At 45.2% G+C, this 23,509-nt stretch overlaps 1 protein-coding gene across 2 annotated transcripts in view; it reads right to left on the reverse strand.

Moving 5' to 3' along the window:
- Positions 1-23,509, reverse strand: part of LOC103278092 (zinc finger protein 25) — a 29,561-nt gene that overhangs the window by 575 nt on the left and 5,477 nt on the right. The window contains exon 8 of one of the 2 annotated variants that reach the window (XM_016991869.2): positions 1-2,861. This exon is cut by the window's left edge and continues 575 nt beyond it. In XM_016991869.2, the coding sequence (XP_016847358.2) occupies positions 1,675-2,861 (1,187 nt within the window). In that variant the 3' untranslated portion in view covers positions 1-1,674. Of the gene's footprint in view, positions 2,862-12,836; positions 14,278-23,509 lie in introns of those variants that run through there. The other variant, XM_062973530.1, reaches the window with a different exon arrangement.

Here is a 23,509-nt window from a genome sequence, read left to right on the forward strand (position 1 = left end):
ATTGGAAGTATCTTTGAAAATTCTCTTTTTAAACCCACGTCCCCCTCAGAACCTTCATTCTCTCTTTGTATGGGTTTAGTGTACATTACACAAATCAAGCCCACGTATAAATAGGTATAAATTATTCAACTGCTGCTATTCATAGACTCATAAAGTTGGAAGAGACCACCAGGGCCATCCCATCCAATTCTCTGACATTTAAGACTACCCAATCAAAGCACTCCTGACACTGGCCACCCATCTGTCCATACAGTGTATGCGTTCATTTTGTCATACCAAAGATTGCTATGCCAACCAAATCTTTAAAATTTCAGCCAACAAGTCTCTTTAAATATCTTTGGTGAATAAGACTTCATCAGGATCCCACGTAAATAGCTCAGATCATCAGAGTGTTTTTTCTAATGTTTAGGAAGAATCTCTGTTCCTGCAGTTTGAATCAACTGCATCTAGTTTCTAGAGTAGCAGCAAACAAGCCTGATCCTTCCTCAATGTGACATCCTTTCAAATATATAAACGTAACTAGAATGTCCCCTCTTAACCTTCACTCCACTAAACACATCCAAATTCCTGCGCTATTCCTCACAGGGATTTGTGGCTTCCAAACATTTGATTGTTTTAATCATTCTTTTCTGGATATTGTCAATACCCTTCTTGAATTGTGAGGCCCAGAATTGGACACAGGGTTATCCAGGTGATGTCTGACCGAAGCAGTAGAGAGGGATCTATGACATCCAAGGCATGGATAAGGAGCTGTAAATAAGCAGAGACTGATTTAACTGTTTTTCTACTTTGGATAATGCCTAGCACATTATTTCTTTTTCTGGAGAAGAAACGGGATTGCTCAGACATCAGGTGAGGGAGGTATGAAAGAATTTGAACCTTGATACTTAGAAATGAAAACTTATTTTGGCAAGGCAAGGCATATTTCAAATGTCCAGTTTTGTCAGCAAAACCACAAAGGTGGCATAAAATGGTCATTATGATACATTGAATGCCAAGATCAACCACAGACACATCTTTTTAGGAATGAAGCAAATATTTTCTGGCAACTGCTCTTTATTTACAATAAGGCGCTCCATTTCTACAGAGGATATGTTCCTCACTGGATTACAGTTACATAAAATGAATACGACCAAATATCATTATAATTACTTTGTCAAACCTTTATTATTGTCTCTACATATAACATTTGTTCTTCTTCTCACCTCTTAATTTCCTCTATAATCAAGTTCATTTCCTCTTGTTTCTTCTTTTACATTTTTGCCTTCTGTTTTCAACTTTCATGGGGGCCGTGTGCCCCTAACCAACAAAAGTGGACAGACAACTGTACATTTATTATTGTTTTGAAAAACTGAATACTAAAAAGCAAAACATTGGAAACACTTGTGTAACACCCACCTATCTATATTTTAAAACTGTCCATCCTGACTTATAAAATTATTTCTCAGGAGAAATCTGGTCTTTCACTTGAACCTGCAGCTGGGTGAGCAATTTAAGGAAGGAGGGCCCCCAGTTTCCTCCATCCTACAGTGGCCTACAGACTATTGAGTACACATTATCTCAGCACCCTTCAAAAATATTAATGTTTCTTCATTGTACCTTTGAGCCCACAGTTCTTCTCACTCACAGAAGACAGAGACCATATGAAGGATCTATGAGTTCCCTGGTGTCTATTCAACAGATGTCACTAAAAGGAGCCTCTTCCACATTCGGGGCACAATAGAGTTTCTTTCTAGTATGGATTCTGCGGTGGACACTCAAATGTGAGCGCTGTCGGAAGCATTTCCCACACTGTGAACATTCATAGGGTTTCTCTTCAGTATGAATTCTTTGATGCCTCTTTAATTTGACTCTATGATTGAAACACTTGCCACATTGAGAACATTCATAAGGTTTCTCTCCAGTATGAATTGTCTGATGGTACTTCAAGCTGATTCTATGAACAAAACACTTGTCACATTGAGAACATTCATAAGGTTTCTCTCCAGTATGAATTCTTTGATGGTCCTTCAAGGTAGATCTCAGAGTGAAACTCTTGCCACACTGAGAGCATTCATAGGGTTTCTCTCCAGTGTGAATTCTTTGATGGCCCTTCAAGCTAGATCTCACAGTGAAACACTTGCCACACTGAGAGCATTTATAGGGTTTCTCTCCAGTATGAATTCTTTGATGATTCTTCAAGTTAGACCTATGAACGAAACACCTGCCACACTGTGAACATTCATAAGTACTCTCTCCAGTATGAGTTTTTTGATGCTCCTTCAAGCCATATTTCCGAGTGAAACACTTGCTACACTGAGAGCATTTATAGGGTTTCACCCCAGTATGGCTTATCTGGTGATTCAGCAGATTATCTTTCCGGCGAAAGCATTTCTGGCACTGAGAACATTGGTATGGCTTTTGTCCAATGCGACTTTGCTGGTGGGTTGCCACGTGTGCTCTAGATTTGAAGCCATACTCACTAGTAGCACATTTATGCAGTTTCCTTTCTGTAGGAACATTTTGGTATCCCTGTAATGACTGACCATTGCTCTTGCTTCTTTCGTCAACTTCAGGACATTCAACATCTTTCTTTCCTGGGTTTAGACCAACAAACACATCTGACACATTGTGGAGTTTTCTCCCATACTTGGAGAACAAGGATTTCCCCATTTCTCTGGAGGCCTTGTTATCAGCACCTATAAGGCTTTTGGTGTGTTTCCTCTCTCTCTCCACTAACTTCTTCAACTCCTGACCTCTGAGCTTGTATCCTGTCTTATGAATGTTGGATGCCATAGGCAAACTCCACTGAGATGCTTCTGCTGGCAATGACTCCACCTGCTGAGCTATATTCATCCCGTTCCAACACTCCATTTCATCACCTGAAGAGAAAGAAATAGGACATTTTTTCTGTTCTGGTCACTGTCTTAAAATACAATTTGCAGATTTGATAAATGTGCATTTCATATGTTTGGGTATGAATGAACTGAATGAAAGGAATGAATAAATGAGAGCTAATAATTTTGGAGACACCATTCTGAAGATTAAGGCCTGCAATGACTAAACCATTAACCACCTCCATAATGAAATGTAATTAAAGCCTGCTGATGAGAACTGAAGTGGTTGACCGATTAACTCTAAAGGAAATTATTTCTGTTTACATTAGTCAAAGACAATGCTCTTTCAAGTCAATGGTTTGTTACCTGAAGACAAACATCTATGTCAGGAGGTGAAAATTCTAGATAATTTCAACAGGACAATGATCTACAGCTTTTTGGAACAACATCAGCAGAATATTCCTATAAAAGACTCAATCTAATAATTCCCAAGTGTGACAGACAGCTGTGCTGTTCACCCACCATGCTCTATTGAAAGAGGTGGTGTATCTTTGGAGAGTGTCAGATCTACTATGGGAAAAGCAGGATTCTGGACACTCTCAAGGGAAAAGAAAGGAGTGTGATTTTGGAGTCATGATACCTTTCCAGGGAGTCAGTTTCTGCTGTAGGAAAAACAAAGATCTGACCTTGGCATTGTTCCTAGGGAAAGAAGATGCATTTTGGAACTGCATTGGTAGGCTGCAGAGAAAGCAGTGTCTGGCCTAAGCAGATGATTTTCCAAGGAGGGAGAAAGGATATGGTAATATTCGAATGAATACATGATGATGAATGAATGTTTATATGTGTGTGAATGTTGAGTAATAATGCAATTCTCCTCTGTTTGTTAGCCAATGTAGGTTGCCTCACAACCTCTGAGGATGCCTGCCATAGATGTGGGCAAAATGTCAGGAGAGAATGCTTCTGGAACATGGCCATAAAGCCTGGATAACACACAACAACCCTATAACTGTAGGTTGTTTATATATCCAATGTCGTTATATAGAACCTGTATGTATGTCTGAATGTTGTTCTGTAAAAGTTCTGATACACTTTCACACACTGGAAAACTGCAATAAAAAGAACCTATGCTTTAAAGTTATTGAAAAGTTATTCATAACATTTTGGTGTCAGGAGTGGAATATTCTTTTCCAATATGAGAAGGAGCTGTGAGAAGGAGCTGTGAGAAGAATTTTCTTGCTTTAGCACAGAGAAATAAAGCGTTTAGATCCGTGAGCCTCAACCTGTGGGTTCTCAGATGTTTTGGCCTTCAACTCCCAGAAATCATAACAGCTGGTAAACCGGCTGGGATTTTTGTGAGTTGTAGGCCAAAACACCTGGGGACTCACAGGTTGAGAACCAAGTTTCGATCATCTTGAAGGAAAAATTACCGAGGATGAGGAAGCAAGGAAAGTCCTCATTCCCTGAAAAAGAATTGTGCAAGAAGTCGCTTGTTTTTGTTGTTATTTTTAAGCCACAGAAAGGTTAAGGATGTTAAGGGAAGATAGGGGAAAGATCTTTCCAATGAGGGAGTATATAGCATCACAGTGATTTTGATATTGAAATAGGAGATAGCATTTGAATTTGGAGTTGTTTTTACAGCAAATTGACAGAAGCATTGGGTAAAGGAAAATTGATTACTGATTTCAGGAGAGCTGGAGAGATCAGAATCAAATCTAAGCCTTGCTGCACAAGCGATTAATTAACACAATCTGTTTAAGTTTACAGGAATAAAAGTAGCTACCAACTCAACAAGAAGACCTGATGAAGAAATTACCATGTGTTTGACAAAAATAATTTTTAACAGTGAAAATATATATGCATATATATCTATACAGTTGTGATTTATAGGTTTTAAAGAGTTTAAAGGGGAACAGAAAAGGCACATTAAAAGCCTAAAAGCTAAAGGCATAAATGGGGTTAGGATCTGCCGTAAATTATATCGGAAAGTCAGATTTTTGGAATAAATAAAGCAATTTGGGATGCCGAGTCACAGAATTTGCTCCTTTCAAAAGAATTAAGGTTATAGGGAAAAGAAAGTGCAAACACTTTTTTTCAGCATTAGGAAAGTTACAGTGGAAAGTTTTAGTTTAACAATGACAGGACAAGGCTGAAACTGGGTTCAAATCGCACATGGCTAATCTAAGGTTGAAAGAATGTCTACAGTTAAATAAAGGTTTTACATTTGCTTTCTATTGGGCTCTTAAGCCTGATGCAGGAGATTGGTTTAAAACGCTTTCTGATATATCCAAGGTATTCTGAAAGGTGTTCCGAGGACGGGCTCCAACGCTTCGAATTGGAAGGTTAATTCCAAAGGACTCTGTTCGATTGTATTACGATTAACGATTTTATTACAATTAACGATGATTCCAATAAATTCGCCCATGCCTAAAATCCATTAATCTTATAAAAGCATTTCCCCCTGAAATATTTGTTAAACTCTCCTACAGATATATAGGCATCTGCATTTGCAATCCCTATGTACCAAATATCTGTATTTCTTCTACGTGGAGTCTGTGAAATACGCACATATGGGTTAAAACTGCGCCTGCGCAGACTTTCGGAACATTCTAGAGCTTCAAAAGAGACAATTTGGTGGAAGCCCCGCCCATCTCCCCATAGACTATATAAGCCCGAAGGCGGGGCTTCGCCTCAGTTCTTCTTTTCCACCAGAAAGCGAGGACTGTAGTGTGATGTCTCATGGGCCATGTAGTCCCGTCCCTAACACTGTTGTGACAGATGAGGAGGAAAACTTAGGTTTTCCTCCGTTTCAGTCAGAATTGGAACTTTCTCAGCCAGAACTGGAACCCTTGCACCTGCAGGAGATTTGCCTTCCAGAAGTTTGCCAAACAAGCCCTGAGCCAAAATCTCCCCCTTTTTCTCGCCGTGATTATTGTCAACAACAGAGAGGAGCTCAACAGGCTAATCGCAGAAGCCTGAGAATCGCGGCCAAACAAATGGTTGATTAGCCTGCTTCCCATGAGAAACTTTAGGGAGTCATGCATCTGGACCCAGAGAATGGCTTTCGCTTCTGGTTCCCCAGAGAATCTGCTCTTGGCGGGAAACCGAGACCCTACTTAGGTGTTTTGTCCACGAAGGAGTCTTGCGGAGTCAATTCGTCAGCTACGGGAGTAGGTTGTGTGTGGACTACGCTACTCCCGCGGTCGAGTTCTTGTTCCTGTTTCCAGCCCTGCCTTGTTTCCCAGGACCTTGCCTTGCTCCATGGACCTTGCCTTGTTTTTGGACCTCGCCACGAATTTACCACGGATCCTGTCCTTGCTCCACGTTCCTTGTTGCCTTGAATCAAGCTTTGTGTACCAAGAATCAAGTTATTTCCTTGCCTTGCCTAAGTTTCATGGACTAAAGGACCTTGTCATCTCCCCTCACTTTGCTTGGCAAAGTGAGTGTTTCGGTTACTGGATTACAACTTTGGACCTTACTATTTCATATTGGACATTGTTTTCCTGGACTATATTTGACCTTTCCTGAAAGGTCTTCTTCTGAACTATATTCTACATTTACTTTTATTGACTTTACATATTTCCTTAATAAAGATATTAGATAGATTCTGGCCTCTGTGTATGGTTATTGGTGCTCTGCAGCCTGGGTCGTGACATGTAGGAACTTCTAGGGCTTATTTACCTCAGTGATTTACCTCAGTGATTTACCTCAGAATTTAACGGTTTTTGACACTGACTGATTTGTGACTACGTCTTTATCTTCAATACTTACGGTTGTTCTTCACTCGGACTGCCTTTGGGCATCGTTTTGCAGTCAGGCCAGTAATGTCTACTTTGTGTTTTAAAAAGTGTGGGGCCTGCGGCGGAAAACTCCCTGACTCGGATGGGCACTCTATGTGCCTCCTTTGTTTGGGAGAGACTCATAATCCCCAGACGTGTCCTATCTGCCAAGGTTTTACGCCGCAAGCTCGGAGAAATAGAGAGGCTCGCTTAAAGGCTACTCTCTATGAGCAAGCGCTGGCTCCGGAAGGGGCCCTGTTGGGCAAAAGACCTGCCTCTGAGCCACCATCCTTACCGTCGTCTTCGGAGGCGAAGGAATTGCTCCTGCCGAGGGAGGAGTCTGTGCAAAGCCCTCAAAAGGGAGAGGGGCTGGCACGGAAAAAACCCAAGCTTTCCAAGCCCCATAAAGAGGCTAGGATGAAAGACGACCACAAGAAGCCTAAAAAAGGGAGGCAACTCTCTGGCTCTGAGCCCCAGAGTCCTCCGGATCGGAGTTCAATGGAAGCCCGTGCTCCTCGGGAGCCAGCCCCGCCTACTTCAGTGGAGGCAATGGAGGCGCCGCCTCAGCTTTCGCCTGCCGAAGCCACCTGTAGCTTAGAAAAGGAATGGGGCAGCAGCGCTATTGATCGCCCAGTGCGCGCTTCGGCGCCGATGTCAGGCTCGCCTCCCCCGCACGCCTCGGGCTCGACCACGCCTCCTCCCAAAGTCTCTCGGCGCCATCTATCGACGCCAGGGCAGCAGAGCATGCGCAGTGAGCGTCGGGGCCGCAGTGATGTGAGGGCCTCTAGACGCCGCTCCCCTTCAGCTGAATCCTGGCGCTCGGTTTCGAGGAGTCCATCAAGGGTCTCCTCTGTCTCCCGATCTTGATCTCCTGGCTTAAGGTCCCGGTACCGTTACTCAGATTATTTTTATCCTTACCCTCCTCCTCCCCCTTTCCCTGGTTATGGTGGATATTTCCACCCTTATGATTTTTACCGGGACCAAAGTGACAGGGCCTTGTCGGGTTCGAGGCCTTCACCGGCGGGCCCTGTTATTAATCAACAACCACAAGCCTCTGTGTTAGCCCCAGCAGCTACCCCTATACCTGTGTCTTCTGTTCAACCTGAACAGGTCAATTTATCCCTGCCTAGTGAGGCCCCACTTCACCAATCTCCTAAGGGCCACTTGGAGGAAGAGGACCAGGATCATGCTGGATCTGGCCAGGCAGGGGAAGGGGACCTAGTCCCTCCTCAGGGAGGTCCAGAACAGGATACACAACAGGCGGAGGAATTTCGCAATTTCTCAGCTCTGCTAATCAGATTATCGAGGGCACTTAACTTGCCTACTCCTAAACCTGCCAATGTGGTGGAGGACCCATGTTTTACATCTTCTGAACAACGAGGTCCAGTGTCTGCACCTCTCCCCACATTGCCGTACCTTTTAAAGATTATTAAAACCGAAGGAATTGCACCTTCTCTCGTGCCGGCTACACCTAGGAAGGCAGAGAATATGTATAAGATTGATTTATCTTCAGCTTCTTGGCTGGCAAAGCTGCCAAAGGCCAACTCTGTAGTAACTGATGCCCAGCCCAAGCCGGTCCAGAAAAATCAGGCCTCACCTTCAGATAAGGAAGGCAAGAAGCTGGATACTATGGCTAAGCGTTTCTATTCTTCAGCCTGCCTGTTCGCTCGTATGGCTCATTATGGGGTCTACATGAGTGTATATCAGACCTTTTTATGGAACAAGCTTGGTCCTTTTTTGGATTCTCTGCCACAAGCTGACCAGACTCTGGCCAAAGCCTTTAAACATGAGGCCCTCCTTCTGGCAGGCCTGCAGAAGGAGTTGGCGAAGAACACAGCTGATGCCTCAGGCAAACTCCTTGCAGGAGCAGTTGCTTTGAGACGCCATGCGTGGCTGCGAGCTTCTACTCTTTCCCCGTCGAATCGCGCTCTAATTGAGGACTTACATATGGATGAGGCTGGTCTTTTCAGTACGGATACAGACTCGCAGCTGGAACACTCACACAAGATGAAGCAAACGCTTAATAAATATGGCCAGCATCCCTACCACCCATACCCTTATCAGCGCCAACGCTGGGGCTCCCAGTCGCAATACCAACGTAGGCGATTTAGCCCCCCCTCATTCTGTGGTAGGCAACGACAACGGGAGGTAGGAGACCCCCTTTGCCTATCAAGAGTCAATTTCGTGGTACTTAGACCACTGACTCCAAGAAACGTCGTTTTTAGTACTGGTGTGACAGCGGATTCCGTGGCTGTCCCAGTTTCGCCCCCATCCTTGTTAATCCGTTTTAGATTATCCTTGTTCCTTACCAGATGGGACCCAGTTCCCTATGGGGTCAACACCTTTCCCGTACTTAGATAGGCGCCAACCATATTTACACGAATGGAGGCAAATAACAACAGATGCCTGGGTCCTTGATATTGTATCTAGGGGTTACGCCATTGAATTTTACGCCCTCCCTCCAGTGGGACGCATTTGTGTAACTCCAGCCTCCGTCACCCTGCTAGAGGAGGTATCTACTCTCCTAGACAAGGGTGCAATATCTCCGGTGGCTCCGGACCAGGCAAGCTTCTGTTTCTTTTCCCGCTACTTTTAAATTTCAAAGCGGGGAGGCGGTCTTCGACCCATCCTGGACCTACGGATGATTAACTCTTTTATTAGACCGCGTAAGTTCCGTATGGTCACTCTCGCCTCCATTCTCCCCTTCATTAGGAAAGGGGCGTGGCTAGCAACAGTTATCCTTAAGGATGCCTATTTCCACATTTCTGTTAGAGAGAGTCACCGCAGGTTCCTTAGTTTCGCGGTTGACGACTGTTTTTACTCTTTTAATGTTTTGCCATTTGGTTTATCTACGGCCCCTAGGGTCTTCACTAAATGCATGGTAGTGGCAGCTCACCTTCGCCAGCACGCTGTTGTTGTCTTCACGTATATTGATGATTGGCTGCTAGTTGCAGACTCCCATGAACAGCTTGAATCTGATATTCGTTATACTCTATCTCTCTTGCAGGCCCTTGGCCTTATGGTCAATTTAGAAAAATCCTACCTTACCCCTACCCAATCTATTACGTTCATCGGTACCATCATAGACTCCAGAGCTCGAAGGGCCTACCTACCGGAGGACCGGTTCACCAACTTACGATCCCTGGTCAGGAACTTGCAAGATCGAGGTCACGCCTCAGCTTGGACCATCCAATCTATTCTAGGCCACATGGCTTCTACCACAGCCGTTACAGAATTCGCTCGGTTGAGGATCCAACCACTTCAGAGCTGGTTTCTTCGATCTTTCAACCCGCTTCACGAGTCTCAAAACAAGATGCTTTACCCCCCACAGCCAGTGTTATCCGTCCTATCATGGTGGACAAGGCGGTGCAATGTCCTCGCAGGACTGCCGTTCATTTCGCCGCGCCCAGCACTGACGCTTACAACGGACGCATCCTCTCTGGGATGGGGCGCACACTTGTTAGATCTGTCAATTCGAGGCAAATGGTCACCTCAAGAGCGGCGACTTCACATAAATGCATTGGAACTGCTGGCAGTGGAAAAGGCCCTGAAGTCTTTTTCTCGTCTGGTCAACAAGCAAGTTGTCCAGATCATAACGGACAACACGACAGTGAAATATTATATAAACAAACAAGGGGGTACGCGCTCTCAAACTCTCCTAGTCATCACTATACGGATTTGGGAGTGGTGCATTCGAAGGCACATTCGCCTATTGGCAATCCACCTGCCAGGAAAAGAGAACACCTTAGCGGATGCCCTCAGCAGGGCGGAGTCAGAGACTCACGAGTGGCGTCTCCACGAGAGGGAGTTCAGATTCATCACCCGGAGGTGGGGGACTCCTCAGGTCGACCTCTTCGCATCTCCGGTGAATGCTCATTGCCCCCGCTTTTGCGCTCGAATGCACCCTCGCGCATTCCCCGGCTGCTTAGGAGACGCCTTCCTTTTCTCTTGGACGCCAGGCCTCCTCTACGCCTTCCCTCCACTTCCTCTTCTGACCAGAGTTGTTTCGCAAATCATTTCAGACAACGCGAATTGCATCCTAATAGCCCCGTGGTGGCCCCGCTGCTCAGGGCGTCGAGCGGCGATTATGTTCGACTTCGATGCAGCGCCGACCTCCTCACAATTCAGGACGGCCTTGTCAGGCATCCCGAAGTGTCGTCCCTCCGACTAACAGCTTGGAGACTGAAACCACGGTCCACCTCTCTGACGCTGTCCGCCTCATAGTTGATGCAGCCCAGAAGGTCTCCACTAAAAAGGCTTACACTTATAAGTGGTCCCGCTTCAAGTCCTTTGTTTCACCTTTAGGGGTTGATCCTCTTTCCGCCCCTACGTCAACGGTATTAGACTTCCTTGTTTACCTCTCGGAGAGGGGTATGTCCCTGTCTTCAATTAAATGTTACGTTGCATCGCTCTCTTGGTTTCGGAGGAAGGTTGGCCAACCATCCCTTTTTCAAGACCCTTTAGTGCAACTTTTCTTAAAAGGGTACAAAAATATACATCCGCCTATGTCTATGCCCCCTCCGGCCTGGAGCCTCGAACTGGTGCTGTCACAACTGTCGAAGCCGCCCTTTGAGCCCATGGCTTCCATCGATCTAGCACATCTGTCATGGAAGACAGCGTTTTTGGTGGCAATTACGTCCGCCAGAAGGGCTAGTGAGCTCACTGCCCTTCGGGCAGACTCTCCATACATCCGCTTCCATGAGGACAAAGTCGTTCTACGGACGGATGTGACATTTTTACCTAAAGTTGTTTCACAGTTTCACATTTGTCAAGACATTGTCTTACCATCTTTTTTTCCAAAGCCAGCCTCTGCATTAGAGAATGCCTTACACGCTTTGGATGTCAAGAGAGCCCTGTTATATTACATTCATAGGACGGCTCCCCACAGGAAGTCGCCTAGACTTTTCCTTAAATACAGGAAGGACGAGTTTGGTCTCCCAGTAACCTCTCAGAGGTTAGCGTCCTGGATTACCTCCACGATTCGTCTAGCCTATCAACTGGCGGGCAAGGAACCTCCACACCAGATTGTTGCGCACTCCACAAGGGCGCTATCCACGTCTCAAGCTTTCCTTCGGGGCATACCTTTGGATGTCATCTGTAAAGCGGCCACGTGGTCGACTCCGTCCACCTTCGCCGCTCACTACAAGATGGATGTCCAGGAGAAGAAAGATGCTGCCTTTGGGAGAGCCGTGCTGTTTTCCTGCGTGGCATGACCCACCGCCAGGTCAGTAGCTTGCTAGTCACCCATATGTGCGTATTTCACAGACTCCACGTAGAAGTATAGGTTGCTTACCTGTAACCGTATTTCTTCGAGTGGAAGTCTGTGAAATTCGCACAGCCCCGCCCGTTCTCCCCGCTGTGTCATGCCTTGTTTTCGACTGCTTTCTGTCGGTTGGAAACTGAGGCGAAGCCCCGCCTTCGGGCTTATATAGTCTATGGGGAGATGGGCGGGGCTTCCGCCAAATTGTCTCTTTTGAAGCTCTAGAATGTTCTGAAAGTCTGCGCAGGCGCAGTTTTAACCCATATGTGCGAATTTCACAGACTTCCACTCGAAGAAATACGGTTACAGGTAAGCAACCTATACTTATCTATATACATTAATTTTATATATGAATTTTCCCCTCATATGTTTGCAGGTCTTTGCAAATCCTATATACATATAGATCCATGTAGAGTCTCACTTATCCAACATTAACGGGCCGGCAGAACGTTGGATAAGCGAATATTTTGGATAATAAGGAGGGATTAAGAAAAAGCCTATTAAACATCAAATTAAGCTATGATTTTACAAATTAAGCACCAAAACATCATGTTATACAACAAATTTGACAGAAAAAGTAGTTCAATATGCAGTAATGCTAAGTAGTAATTACTGTATTTACGAATTTAGCACCAAAATATCACAATGTATTGAAAACATTACCTACAAAAATGTGTTGGATAATCCAGAACGTTGGATAAGCGAGTGTTGGATAAGTGAGACTCTACTGTACCTGTATATATGTATTCAAATATGTATACATTATTTAACCTATTGATGCCTTGATTAATGTAATTTTATTGGTATATATTTTTATTTTGAAATTTACCAGTAGCTGCTTCATTTCCCACCCTTGGCTTACAGTCGGGTCAAAAAGTTATCCCGGTTATTTGTGGTAAAATGAGGTGCCTCGGCTTATATTTGGGTCTGCTTATACTGGAGTATATATGGTACATAAAATGATACAACCAAATGCCATTAGAATTAATTTTATCAAACTTTTATTACTGCCTGCATATAACATTTGTTCTTGATATTTCCTCTTAATTTTCGCCATAACCCAAGTTCATATCTTCTCGTTTCTTTTTAAGTTTTGCCTTCTGTTTTTCACTTTCATGGGGGTGCTATGCCCCTAACCAGAAAATGTGGATGGATAACTTACATTATTGTTTTGAAAATCTGAATACTAAAAAGCAAAAAATTGGAAACACTCATGTAACACAAATTATCCATGTTTTAAAAATGTATATCCTGTCTTATGAAATTATTATTTCTCAGCAGAAATCTGGTCCTCCAGTTGAACCTGCAGCTGGGGGAGCAACTTAAGGAAGGAGGACCCCAATTCCCTCCTATCCTGTAGTGGCCTACAGACTATAGAATATACATTATCTCAGCACCCTTCACAAATACTAATGTTTCATCAGTGCACCTTTTGGACCACAGTTCTTCTCACTCACAAAAGACAAAAACCTTATGAGTTCTCTGGTGTCTATTCAACAGATATCACCAAGGGAAGCCTCTTCCACATTCGGGGCACAATAGGGTTTCTTTCCAGTATGTATTCTCCAATGGATAATCAAATGTGCGCTCTGTCGGAAACATTCCCCACATTGAGAACATTCATAGAGTTTCTCTTCAGCATGAGTTCTTTGATGCCTCTTCAAGCTGTCTCGGTGAACGAAACATTTGCCACATTGAGAACATCCGTATGAACTCCCTCTAGTATGAATTATTTGATGGCTGTTCAAGCTGCGTCTCTGTTTGAAACACTTGCCACATTGGAAACACTCATAAGGCTTCTCTCCAGTATGAATTCTTTGATGGCCCTTCAAGCTAGATCTCACAGTAAAACACTTGTCACACTGAGAGCATTTATAAGGTTTCTCTCCAGTATGAATTCTTTGATGGTCATTCAAGCTAGATCTCAGAGTGAAACACTTGCCACACTGAGAGCATTGATAGGGTTTCTCTCCAGTATGGATTCTTTGATGGTCATTCAAGCTAGATCTCTGAGAAAAACCCTTGTCACACTGAGAGCATTTATAGGGGTTCACCCCAGTATGGATTACCTGGTGCCTCACCAGATTATATTTCCGGCTGAAGCATTTCTCGCACTGAGAACATTGGTATGGCTTCTGTCCAGTGTGATTTGCCAGGTGCACTCTAGATTTGAAGCCATTATCACTAATAGTACATTTATGCAGTTTCTTTCTTGTAGGAACATTTTGGTATCTCTGTAAAGACTGTCCGTGGATCTTGCTTCTTTCTCCATCTTCAGGACATTCAGCATTTTTCATTCTCGGGAACTGGTATCTCATCTTATGAATGTTGGATGCCATAGGCAAACTCCTCTGAGATGCTTCTGCTGGTGATGAATCTACTTGTGGAAATATCTTCATCTCATTCCAACGTCCCCTTTCATCACCTGAAGAGAGAGAAAGAGAACATTTGTTTCTATTCTGGACACCGCTTTCCTAATTTGTTTCATCTGACCTTCTTTCCTGCCATCTCTTGCTTTGCATATGATTTGAAATGTCTTTGCTAACCTAGGATCACTTAGGTGTATGCATATGTATGTGCATTGATACATCACCCCACTTTACTTTGTGAGCTTTCTGCATTAAACCTGGCATTAGAAAAATGAAAGACAAACATGGCTGATTTATACAAATGCTGCTCCAACTAATCATCCGGAAAGATACTTTGGTTACTGAAGACACGACCCTCCCTTTCCATTCCCTTCCATGTAATCTCTCTGTAAAAAAGGAAAATCTTGCGCTTCAAAGGACAAAAGGCTTCAAAGTCAACCAAAGCTGCCGCAAAAATTCAGTAACTGCAACAATGGCTTACTCCAATACAGATCTGAACATAAGCAAGTCTTACGAAAGTCAATGTGTATTCAGTTCCATGACATATGTTGAGTGTTCCTTGTCAAGGCCAGTCTCCTCTTAAGTAAGAAGTAAGAAGATGAAAATGGCACAATTCAATATTCTCAATGTCTTGAAGGTTGAGTCCCTGCAATCACATGTAACAAATGCAGCACCATAAGAAACGCATACTGGCTACTTTGCTGCTTCTCAGGGATTTCTGTATCATGATGAAAAAAATAGCATCTGTAATAACAGAATATAATGACAGTGATTGTCCTCTTCATACACCTCTCTATCCCTGAAAATACCTGCTGGCAAAGGGATCAAAATATTAATGCTTTTTTCATAGATGCCAGGGTGGCAAATCAGGAAAAATGTCTAATTGAAACTCCTTCCAAACTTGGTCCTTTTGTAATATCTCAATTTTGAGTTCTCAGATATGCAATCAACTTTAACTGCTTTACACTGCAGCATTTCTCTTCCGATGCCCAGTCAATTGTTGTTTCCATCTGAAACACTTCCCACATCAAGGGCATTCGTATGGTTTTTCACCAGTATGAATCCTCTGGTGTCTCATCAAGTTTTCCCTGCAGTTAAAACTCTTCCCACACTCGACACTTCTATGGTTTCTCTCCAGTATGGATCCTATGATGTCTGGTTAATTCTGCTCTAGCAGTAAAGCTTTTCCCACACAGAGTGCATATACACAACTCTCTCCTTGAATCAGGTACTTCTTCAAACTTTGTGTGCATCTAAAGTTTTTTGATCTGCCAGACACTCATAATGTTTCTTTCCTGGGTGGATATTCTGGAGCTGAACAGAAACATTTCTCTGATGGGGACTTTTTCCACATTCGTAAATGACTTGCGGGCTCTCTGCTTTAAGGGTTTCCTGAGTATGACTGAGAAATGTTGTCGTCCAGACATCTTCCCCCCCCCCCCCCACGGGACATCCTATGGGGCTTTCCACCACACCTGTGACCCCAAGATCAGACTTGTAGCAATATTTTCCTCCACACTCGGGAAGCAAGGCCTTCCTTCTTCTATGAGCACTTGGGAGGTTTCATCAGCAGCATATTTAAGACTTGAGGTCAGCTCACAGAGTTCTTTGTGTTCCTCATCTGGTGGCTTTCTCCTCTGTTGTCTCTCAAACCCATATCTAGGGTCATTGATTTTGGGTGCCATCGGGACACACTGATGAAAAGTTTCTGCCAGCACCTTGTGCCTTTCCTTTGGCAAAGATTCCCACTTCTCAGGGGCCTCCATCTGGATTCAACATCTCTTTTTATCACCTAAAGAGATACAGAATAATTTTGTCCAAGTCCTCGTCACCTTTCTTGTCCCCCAAACTGTGTTTCCTTCTCATTACTGATATTTCTATCCCTTTCTTGCCACTTCAGGATTTCTGTCATTTTTTATTCTTCTCAAGTAGTAAGTCCTCTCTTTACATCCACAGTTGTACTTTTCACTTTTGCTTTGAGAAAATGTACAGTTGTTTTTGTTTCAGCCTCCAAAGGGAAGGAAATTAAAGAGAAAAAGAACAAACATGGCTTCCTTCTCCTGTGGCTACTCAATGTGTTTAGTTGGATGCAATTATTCTATAATTCCCCTCCCCGCCCCCCGATGTGGGAATAGTTCATTTTTTTTAAAAGGATATTTCTTCTTACATAGTCCCTGTGAAGTGCACACATATGGGTCTCCTGTGCCTGCGCAGACAGTTCCAGAATTCTCTAGAACAGGGGTCCTCAAACTTTTTAAGCCGAGGGCCAGTCCACAATCCTTCAGAGTGTTGAGGGGCCGAATTATCATTTGAAAAAAAAAATACAAACAAATTCTGATGCACACTGCACATGTCTTATTTGTAGTGCAAAAACAACAACAAGAAGAACAATGAAATACCAATACAATATTTAAAAATAAAAATAATTTTAACCAACATACATTTATCAGGATTTCAATGGGAAGTGTGCTCCTGCTTCTGGGCAATGAGATAGTCAAGTTAATTAAGGTTGTTGTTGTTGTTGCTGTTGTTCTTGTGTGCCTTCAAGTCATTTCAGACTTTGGGTGAGCCTAAGTCTAAAATGTATTTATTTATTATTTATTTATTTACTGCATTTATTTACATTTGTATCACACCCTTCTCACCCCAAAGGGGACTCAGAGTGGCTTACAAATTATATGTACATACAATATATTATATTATTAGCATAGCACAATATTAGCATCTATATATTACTTTATTGAACTATACCACTATACTATAATATTATTAGTAATATTATATGTAATATAGAATATATAATTAATATTATTATATGGTATTATTAGTGTTCTATTGTATTATATTATAATATTATTATCAATATTATATGTATATACAATATGTTATATTATAAATCTGAGGGCGGGGGCCAGGTAAATGACCTCGGAGGGCCGCATCCGGCCCCCGGGCCTTAGTTTGGGCACCCCTGCTCTAGAAGCTCTGAAGGATACATTTTGGTGGAGGCCCCGCCCACTCTCCCCTTCTAGTACATATAGACAGTGGGAGGGTCCACCACCCCAGTTCCTTTTTTCCACTGCAGTTAGGAATTTCTCTGTTGCTGAACTAGTTTTGAATTTGTATTATATAATTTGGCTAACTCAAGAAATTTTGGATTTGACTTTTGGACTTCCTTGACTATCCCTTTGGCCTGTAACTTGGATACTGGTGCTTCCCAGCTGACTCAGACCGTTCGACTATCCTTATCACTTTTCCCCTCGACTTTCTTAAAATGGTGGCCCTTTTCAAAAACTGTTCTCAGTGCGGGGGGAAACTTCCCAACATTGATACGATGTGCCTACTCTGCCTGGGAGAGGGCCACGTGGCCCAATCATGCCTTATATGTCAGTCCTTCATTCCTCAGGCTCGGAAGAACCGGGAGACGCGCCTGAAGGAGCTCTTATATGAACAGGCCCTTCTTTCGCCACCTCCTCAAATCCCTCAAAAGAGTGGCTTTCGAGTCCCCCGGCCTGCTCCCAACCACTGGAGCTGCCAATGCCCCCAAGCTTCCAGCCCAGCCGGCCCACTTACCTTTGGGGGCTACAGCTGAAGCAGCCGCCCCCCTTTACAAAGAAACCAAAGACCAAAAGGGCCAAAGGCTCAAAAAAGCATGATAAGGGAAGAGGAGACGGAGCAGAGGCACCGGGAACTCAAGTACCTTTGTCTTCGCTCGGATCAAGCTCAAATGGGGGAGCCAGTGTACTAGGCCAAGCTTCCGCACCAAGCCTCTCCCAGCCACAGCCAGGGCCAAACGCAGCTCAATTTCATGGCCCCCACTCCTTCCCTGTTATCGGAGGGAGATGGTATGGGCACAGAAGGAGTTCAAGTGGCCATGCTCTCTCACGCCATTCTTGGAGAGAGAGGCAGGGATGCCTCGGCAGACCATCCTGCCTGCCCCTGCAACGGGTTCAGCCTCAGTGCCAGCAATGACAGCGCCAGAAGAACAGAAGTCCTTGTCTCGAGGACGCTCCTCCTCAAGGCGTCCTCACCATCACCGGTCCTGGCAGAGACACTACCGCTCTCCCTCCTTGGAGTCATGGAGCTCTGGATCTGGGGATCTTGGACACGGCCCTCGGTCTTGAACCTCTTCTTATAGAAGGCCTTCATATGGTACTAGATCACCTTCTCCATACTATTTTCACTGAGATCCTATTTATACACCGGACTATTTTCAGGCCTATACTCCTTATTGCTATAGCCGCCACCACCACCACCACTCTTCACGGGGCTATCCCTGTCATGCGTTTGGGGATAGGGGACCAGCATCCCCTGCTCAGCCAACTGCCATAGTATTGTGCCCCCCACTGGATCCAACTTCGAGTTCAACACAACCAACGACACCAACACAGGCAACGGCAGCCCCACCTCAGGCCTCCACACCCTCTCTCCAGGCTATAACCCCTTTCCCTGGAGCCCATGTGTCACCCACTGTGGACGCTGGTACCGATTCGGAATCAGGCCTCTCTGCGGGACCCTTGGAACCTCCAGCTCCAGTTGAAGCCCCTGATATGGAGGGAGACTCTCCAGAAGAAATGTGCAGCTTCTCCTCCCTGATCTCACATCTGGCCAAAGCGTTTAACCTGCTGATTCCACAGGGCCCCACTGTGGTGGATGACCTGGTTTTTTCTCGTGAAGAACAACAAGCTCCAGCGACTACACCACTTCCTCTTCTACATTATCTACTACAACTTCTTAAGGCACCTAGTTTCACTCCTTCCATGATACTTGCCATTTCTATGAAGGCTGACAATTTCTCTTATTGATTTGTTTTTGGCAGAGTGGTTGGGCTAACATCCCAGTCAAACTCGGTGGTGGTCGACATCTCTCAGACCCGCCTGTCCCAGAGATCCCAGTCTACACGGGCGGACAGGGAGGGCAAAAAGTTAGATGCCATGGGACACAAAATTTATACTTCTGCTGGCCTTTTTGCTCGTTTGGCCCACTATGGAGCTTACATGGGGGCATATCAAAACTACCTCTGGAATAAAACTGCCCCTTATCTGGAGCGCTTACCCCCTGAAGAGTTGAGCTTGGTCAGAGATTTTAAACAGGAGGCATGCCAACTCACTGACCTGCAGAAAGAACTTGCAAAACATACAGAAGACTTGACTGGTAAATTATTCACTGCCGCTGTTGCCTTACGACACCATGCGTGTCTGCATTCATCTGGCCTCTCCTCCACTGCTTGTGCAGCAATTGAGGACCTTCCATTGGATAATTCTGGCCTTTTCAACCTGAACACGGATTCCAATCTCGAGCGTACCCACCAAATGCGTCAGAGAGCACACAGGTACGACCTCCCATCAGTTTTCGAACCAGTCGCAACAGTGCTGGTCCTCCTACACTCCTCTCCAGCATAGACGCCTTAGCCCTGTGCCATCGGGGTTGAGGCCACATATTCCATCCCAGTCAGCCTCATCAAGGAGACTTATCTCCTCATCCAGATGGTGCCAACAGGGTAGGGGCAGGAAAGCCTACGCTCTGAGACGGCATGTTTAGCCCACCTGAAATTAAGTTCCTAGGGCTACCATGCTCAACAGTTCTTGTTCTCCTGTTAACCCGGTTAAACCTGCCTGTGTTATGGGGCAACCTTTACTTACCATGTCCTGCGAAACAGAACTCACCTCCCCACCCCAACTTACCTCCCAGGACTGCCTTGCTCCCTTCATGGACACATGACTCCGGATTACCACTGATAAATGGGTCCTGGATATCATAGATAGGGGCTATGCCATTGGATTTGTTATCCTGCCCCCAACGTGGTATATTAGAACAACAACACCCTCTGCCCCACTGTTAGAGGAAATACAGTACCTCCTAATGAAAGGAGCTATACAGCGCCTGAGAGCTTCAGACCACCACAGGTGCTATTTTTCCAAATACTTTTTAGTCCCTAAAAAGGATGGAGGCCTTCGCCCCATCCTAGATCTGCGAGGAGTAAGCTCTGTTAGAGTAATTTGCAGTGCAGCAGTAGTTGGATGGAATCAGTGGGACACAGAACGAAATGACACCAAGAGACGTTAGTAAAACTATATACAAAGTTTTACTGTAAGCAGTAATAATCAGGACAATGGACAAACACAGGACTTGACTCTCACTCTAGGCAGACAGCACTAGACTAAACTCAGAACTGAACACAATCAGCAATGTACAAACACTTGTGACTGGACACTCCCTGGTTCCAGCCACACATCAAGGTCATCACAGCTTCTTAGTAATTAACTCTTTCCTGACTATAGTACACTCTGAATGATGCAATCAGTATGCAATACAGGAAAGACACAAATTTCATTTAAACACTACCAATACACAGATCCCACATTAACAAGCTCTTCCATTAAGCCTAGCAAATTCTGCATGATCACACTCCCCGTGATACTTTCATTAATTCACAGGGGTGCATGGTTTGTGACTCTTGACCTTAGGGACGCCTACTTCCACATTGGGATTAGGCTGTCCCATCACAGGTTCCTTAGTTTCAAGGTTGGGCATCGTTGCTATTGTTTTAATGTTCTCCCTTTTGGCTTGTCCACCGCACCAAGAGTTTTCACAAAATGCATGGTGGTTGTTGCTGCTTTCTTCTAACAACAGGAAGTAGTTGTGTACCCGTACATTGTTGACTGGCTTCTTGTAGCGAATTCCAGGGCTCAGCTACTTGCTCATATTGATTGGCATTATCTCTTCTCCAGGATCTTGGTTTAGTTGTCAACCAGGAAAAGTCCTATCTACAGCCTTTCCTGTCTGTCCGGTTTATTGGGGCACTCATTGATTCTACCCAACAAAAGGCTTTTTTGCCAGACGATTGTTTCGCGGCCGTGATCATCAGAGCACTTGCCACCCACAATGTTTGTGCCGATATTATTCCGTCAATATTAGGCCACATGGCTTCTACAATGTCCGTCATGCCTTATGCCAGACATGGTTCTTGGCGATGTTCGACAACCTCCACGACAAACTGAGAACTGTATTGTCTATGCCCAGGGCAGTTCGCGAGTCACTATGTTGGTGGACGTATCACCACAATGTCCAGAAGGGGATGCCCTTCCGCCACCCCAGACTGTCCAAGACACTTGCCGCGGATTCCTCCTCACTAGGCTGGGATGCGCAACTGGACGACCTTATGGTTCAAGGAGTATGATCCCCGGCCGAACAGCGTCACCACATCAATTATCTAGAGATGCTCGTGGTTCAAAAGGCCCTCAGAGCCTTCGAATCTCCTCTCTTTGGCTTTGTGGTTCGTCTCCTCATGGACAATACAGCAACAAAGTTTTATATCAACAAACAGGGAAGAACCTGTTCCCGCAGTCTGATAGACCGAACGCTTCAAATTTGGAATTGGTGCATTCCCAGGGTAAAGAGAATGCACTAGTGAGCGAACTGAGCAGGACCCCGAACTCTTGCCACGAATGGCAAGTACACCCCAGAAGCTGGATTTCATTTTCAAGACCTGGGGTCAATTAGCAGTAGACCTGTTTGCCACCCCCGAGAACTCTCAGTGCGACCTATTTTGTGCCCGGCTCCCCCCCGGAGCAACCATCAGTGTGCCTGGGGAGCGCGTTTCTCTACAACTGGAATCCGGGACTGATGTATGCGTTCCCTTCCTTTTCCTTGATCACACTCTCAAAAATACTGCAAGACAACGCAGATTGCATATTACTAATCCCGTGGTGACCTCGACAACCATGGTTCGGCCCTCTCCTCCAAGCGTCGCAGGGGGAGTTCCTTCACCTTTGCTTCAAGCTGAACATCTGGACATCACAGAAAGGTCAGGTCCGGCATCTGGATGCAAAGGCCCACCTTACAGCTTGGAGGATAAGGCCACAGTGGGACATTCCGGCCCTGTGAAGGCCATCATCGAGGCTGCGCACAAGGACTCAACCAAGAGATCCTATGCCTATAAGTGGTAATGCTTCTCCACCTTCACAAAACGTGCTGGTGTCAATCCTTCCTTGGCCCTCACCACATTAATACTCAATTTCCTCCTATCCCTTTCCCAAAAGGGTTTATCCATTTCCCCCATTAAATGCTACCTATTGGGCATATCATGGTACTGTCAGAAGGCTGGACACTCATGTTTCGTGAACCCCTTGGTCTGTCTGTTCTTGAAAGGACATAAAAATCTCTACTCGCCAGCCTGCCCACCGGCTCCAGCCCGGAGCTTCAAATTGGTTTTGTCTCAACTATCCAAACTGCCATTATAGCCTATGGCGACTATTGATATACAGTACCTATCCTGGAAGACAGCCTTCCTGATCGCAATCACAACGGCGAGACACGCCAGTGAGCTCTGCACATTAAGGGCTGACGAGCCTTACCTCCGTTTCCATAAAGATAAGGCCATTCTTTGCACTGATATTGCTTTCTTGCCGAAAGTAGTGTCGCAGTTTCACGTATCCCAGGATATAATCCTTCTGGCCTTCTTTCAGAGCCCATCAACTCCTCCAGAGCACTCCCTTTATGCCCTAGTCACTAGGAGGGCCCTTGCTTTCTATGTGAATAGAACTTGCCCTCATAAGAAGTCACGACTCTTCCTGAAGTATCGACAAGACACCTTGGGCCTCCCAATAACACCACAATGGCTTTCGTCCTGTATCATCGCTACTATATGCCTAGCCTACTGGCTTGCAGGCCGCAACCCGCCAGCTACAGTGAGGGCCCATTCCACGAGGGTTGTGGCCATGTCCCATGCATTCCTGAGGGGTGTGCTGCTGGAAGACATCTGCCGTGCGGCAACCTGGGCAACACCAATGACGCTTGTGTCACACTACAAGCTGGACGCCCTATCAAGGAAGGATGCTGCTTTCAGCACGGCCGTACTGTCTTCGTGTGTGGCATGACACCCACCATTCCAGGTTAGTAGCTTGCTAGTCACCCATATATGTGCATTTCACAGGGAACACGTAAGAAGAATGGGTTGCTTACCTGTAACCATGTTTTGAGTGGTCACCTGTGGAATCCACACATGCCCGCCCATTCTCCCCGCAGCATGTCATGCCTCATCTTCTCGGCTGTCTTCTTGCGGCTGGCGAACTGGGGCGGTGGCCCCTCCCACTGGCTATATGTGCTACAAGGGGAGAGTGGACGGGGCCTCCGCCAAAATGTATCCTTCAGAGCTTCTAGAGGATTCCAGAACTGTCTGTGCAGGCGCAGGCACAGGAGACCCATGTGTGTGGATGTCACAAGTGACCACACAAAGAAACATGGTTACAGGTAAGCAACCCATTCTTCTCTCACATATTCTGGGTATTC

Source organism: Anolis carolinensis, chromosome 2, assembly GCF_035594765.1.
Source record: "Anolis carolinensis isolate JA03-04 chromosome 2, rAnoCar3.1.pri, whole genome shotgun sequence".
In the NCBI taxonomy this organism is placed as follows: Eukaryota; Metazoa; Chordata; class Lepidosauria; order Squamata; family Dactyloidae; genus Anolis; species Anolis carolinensis.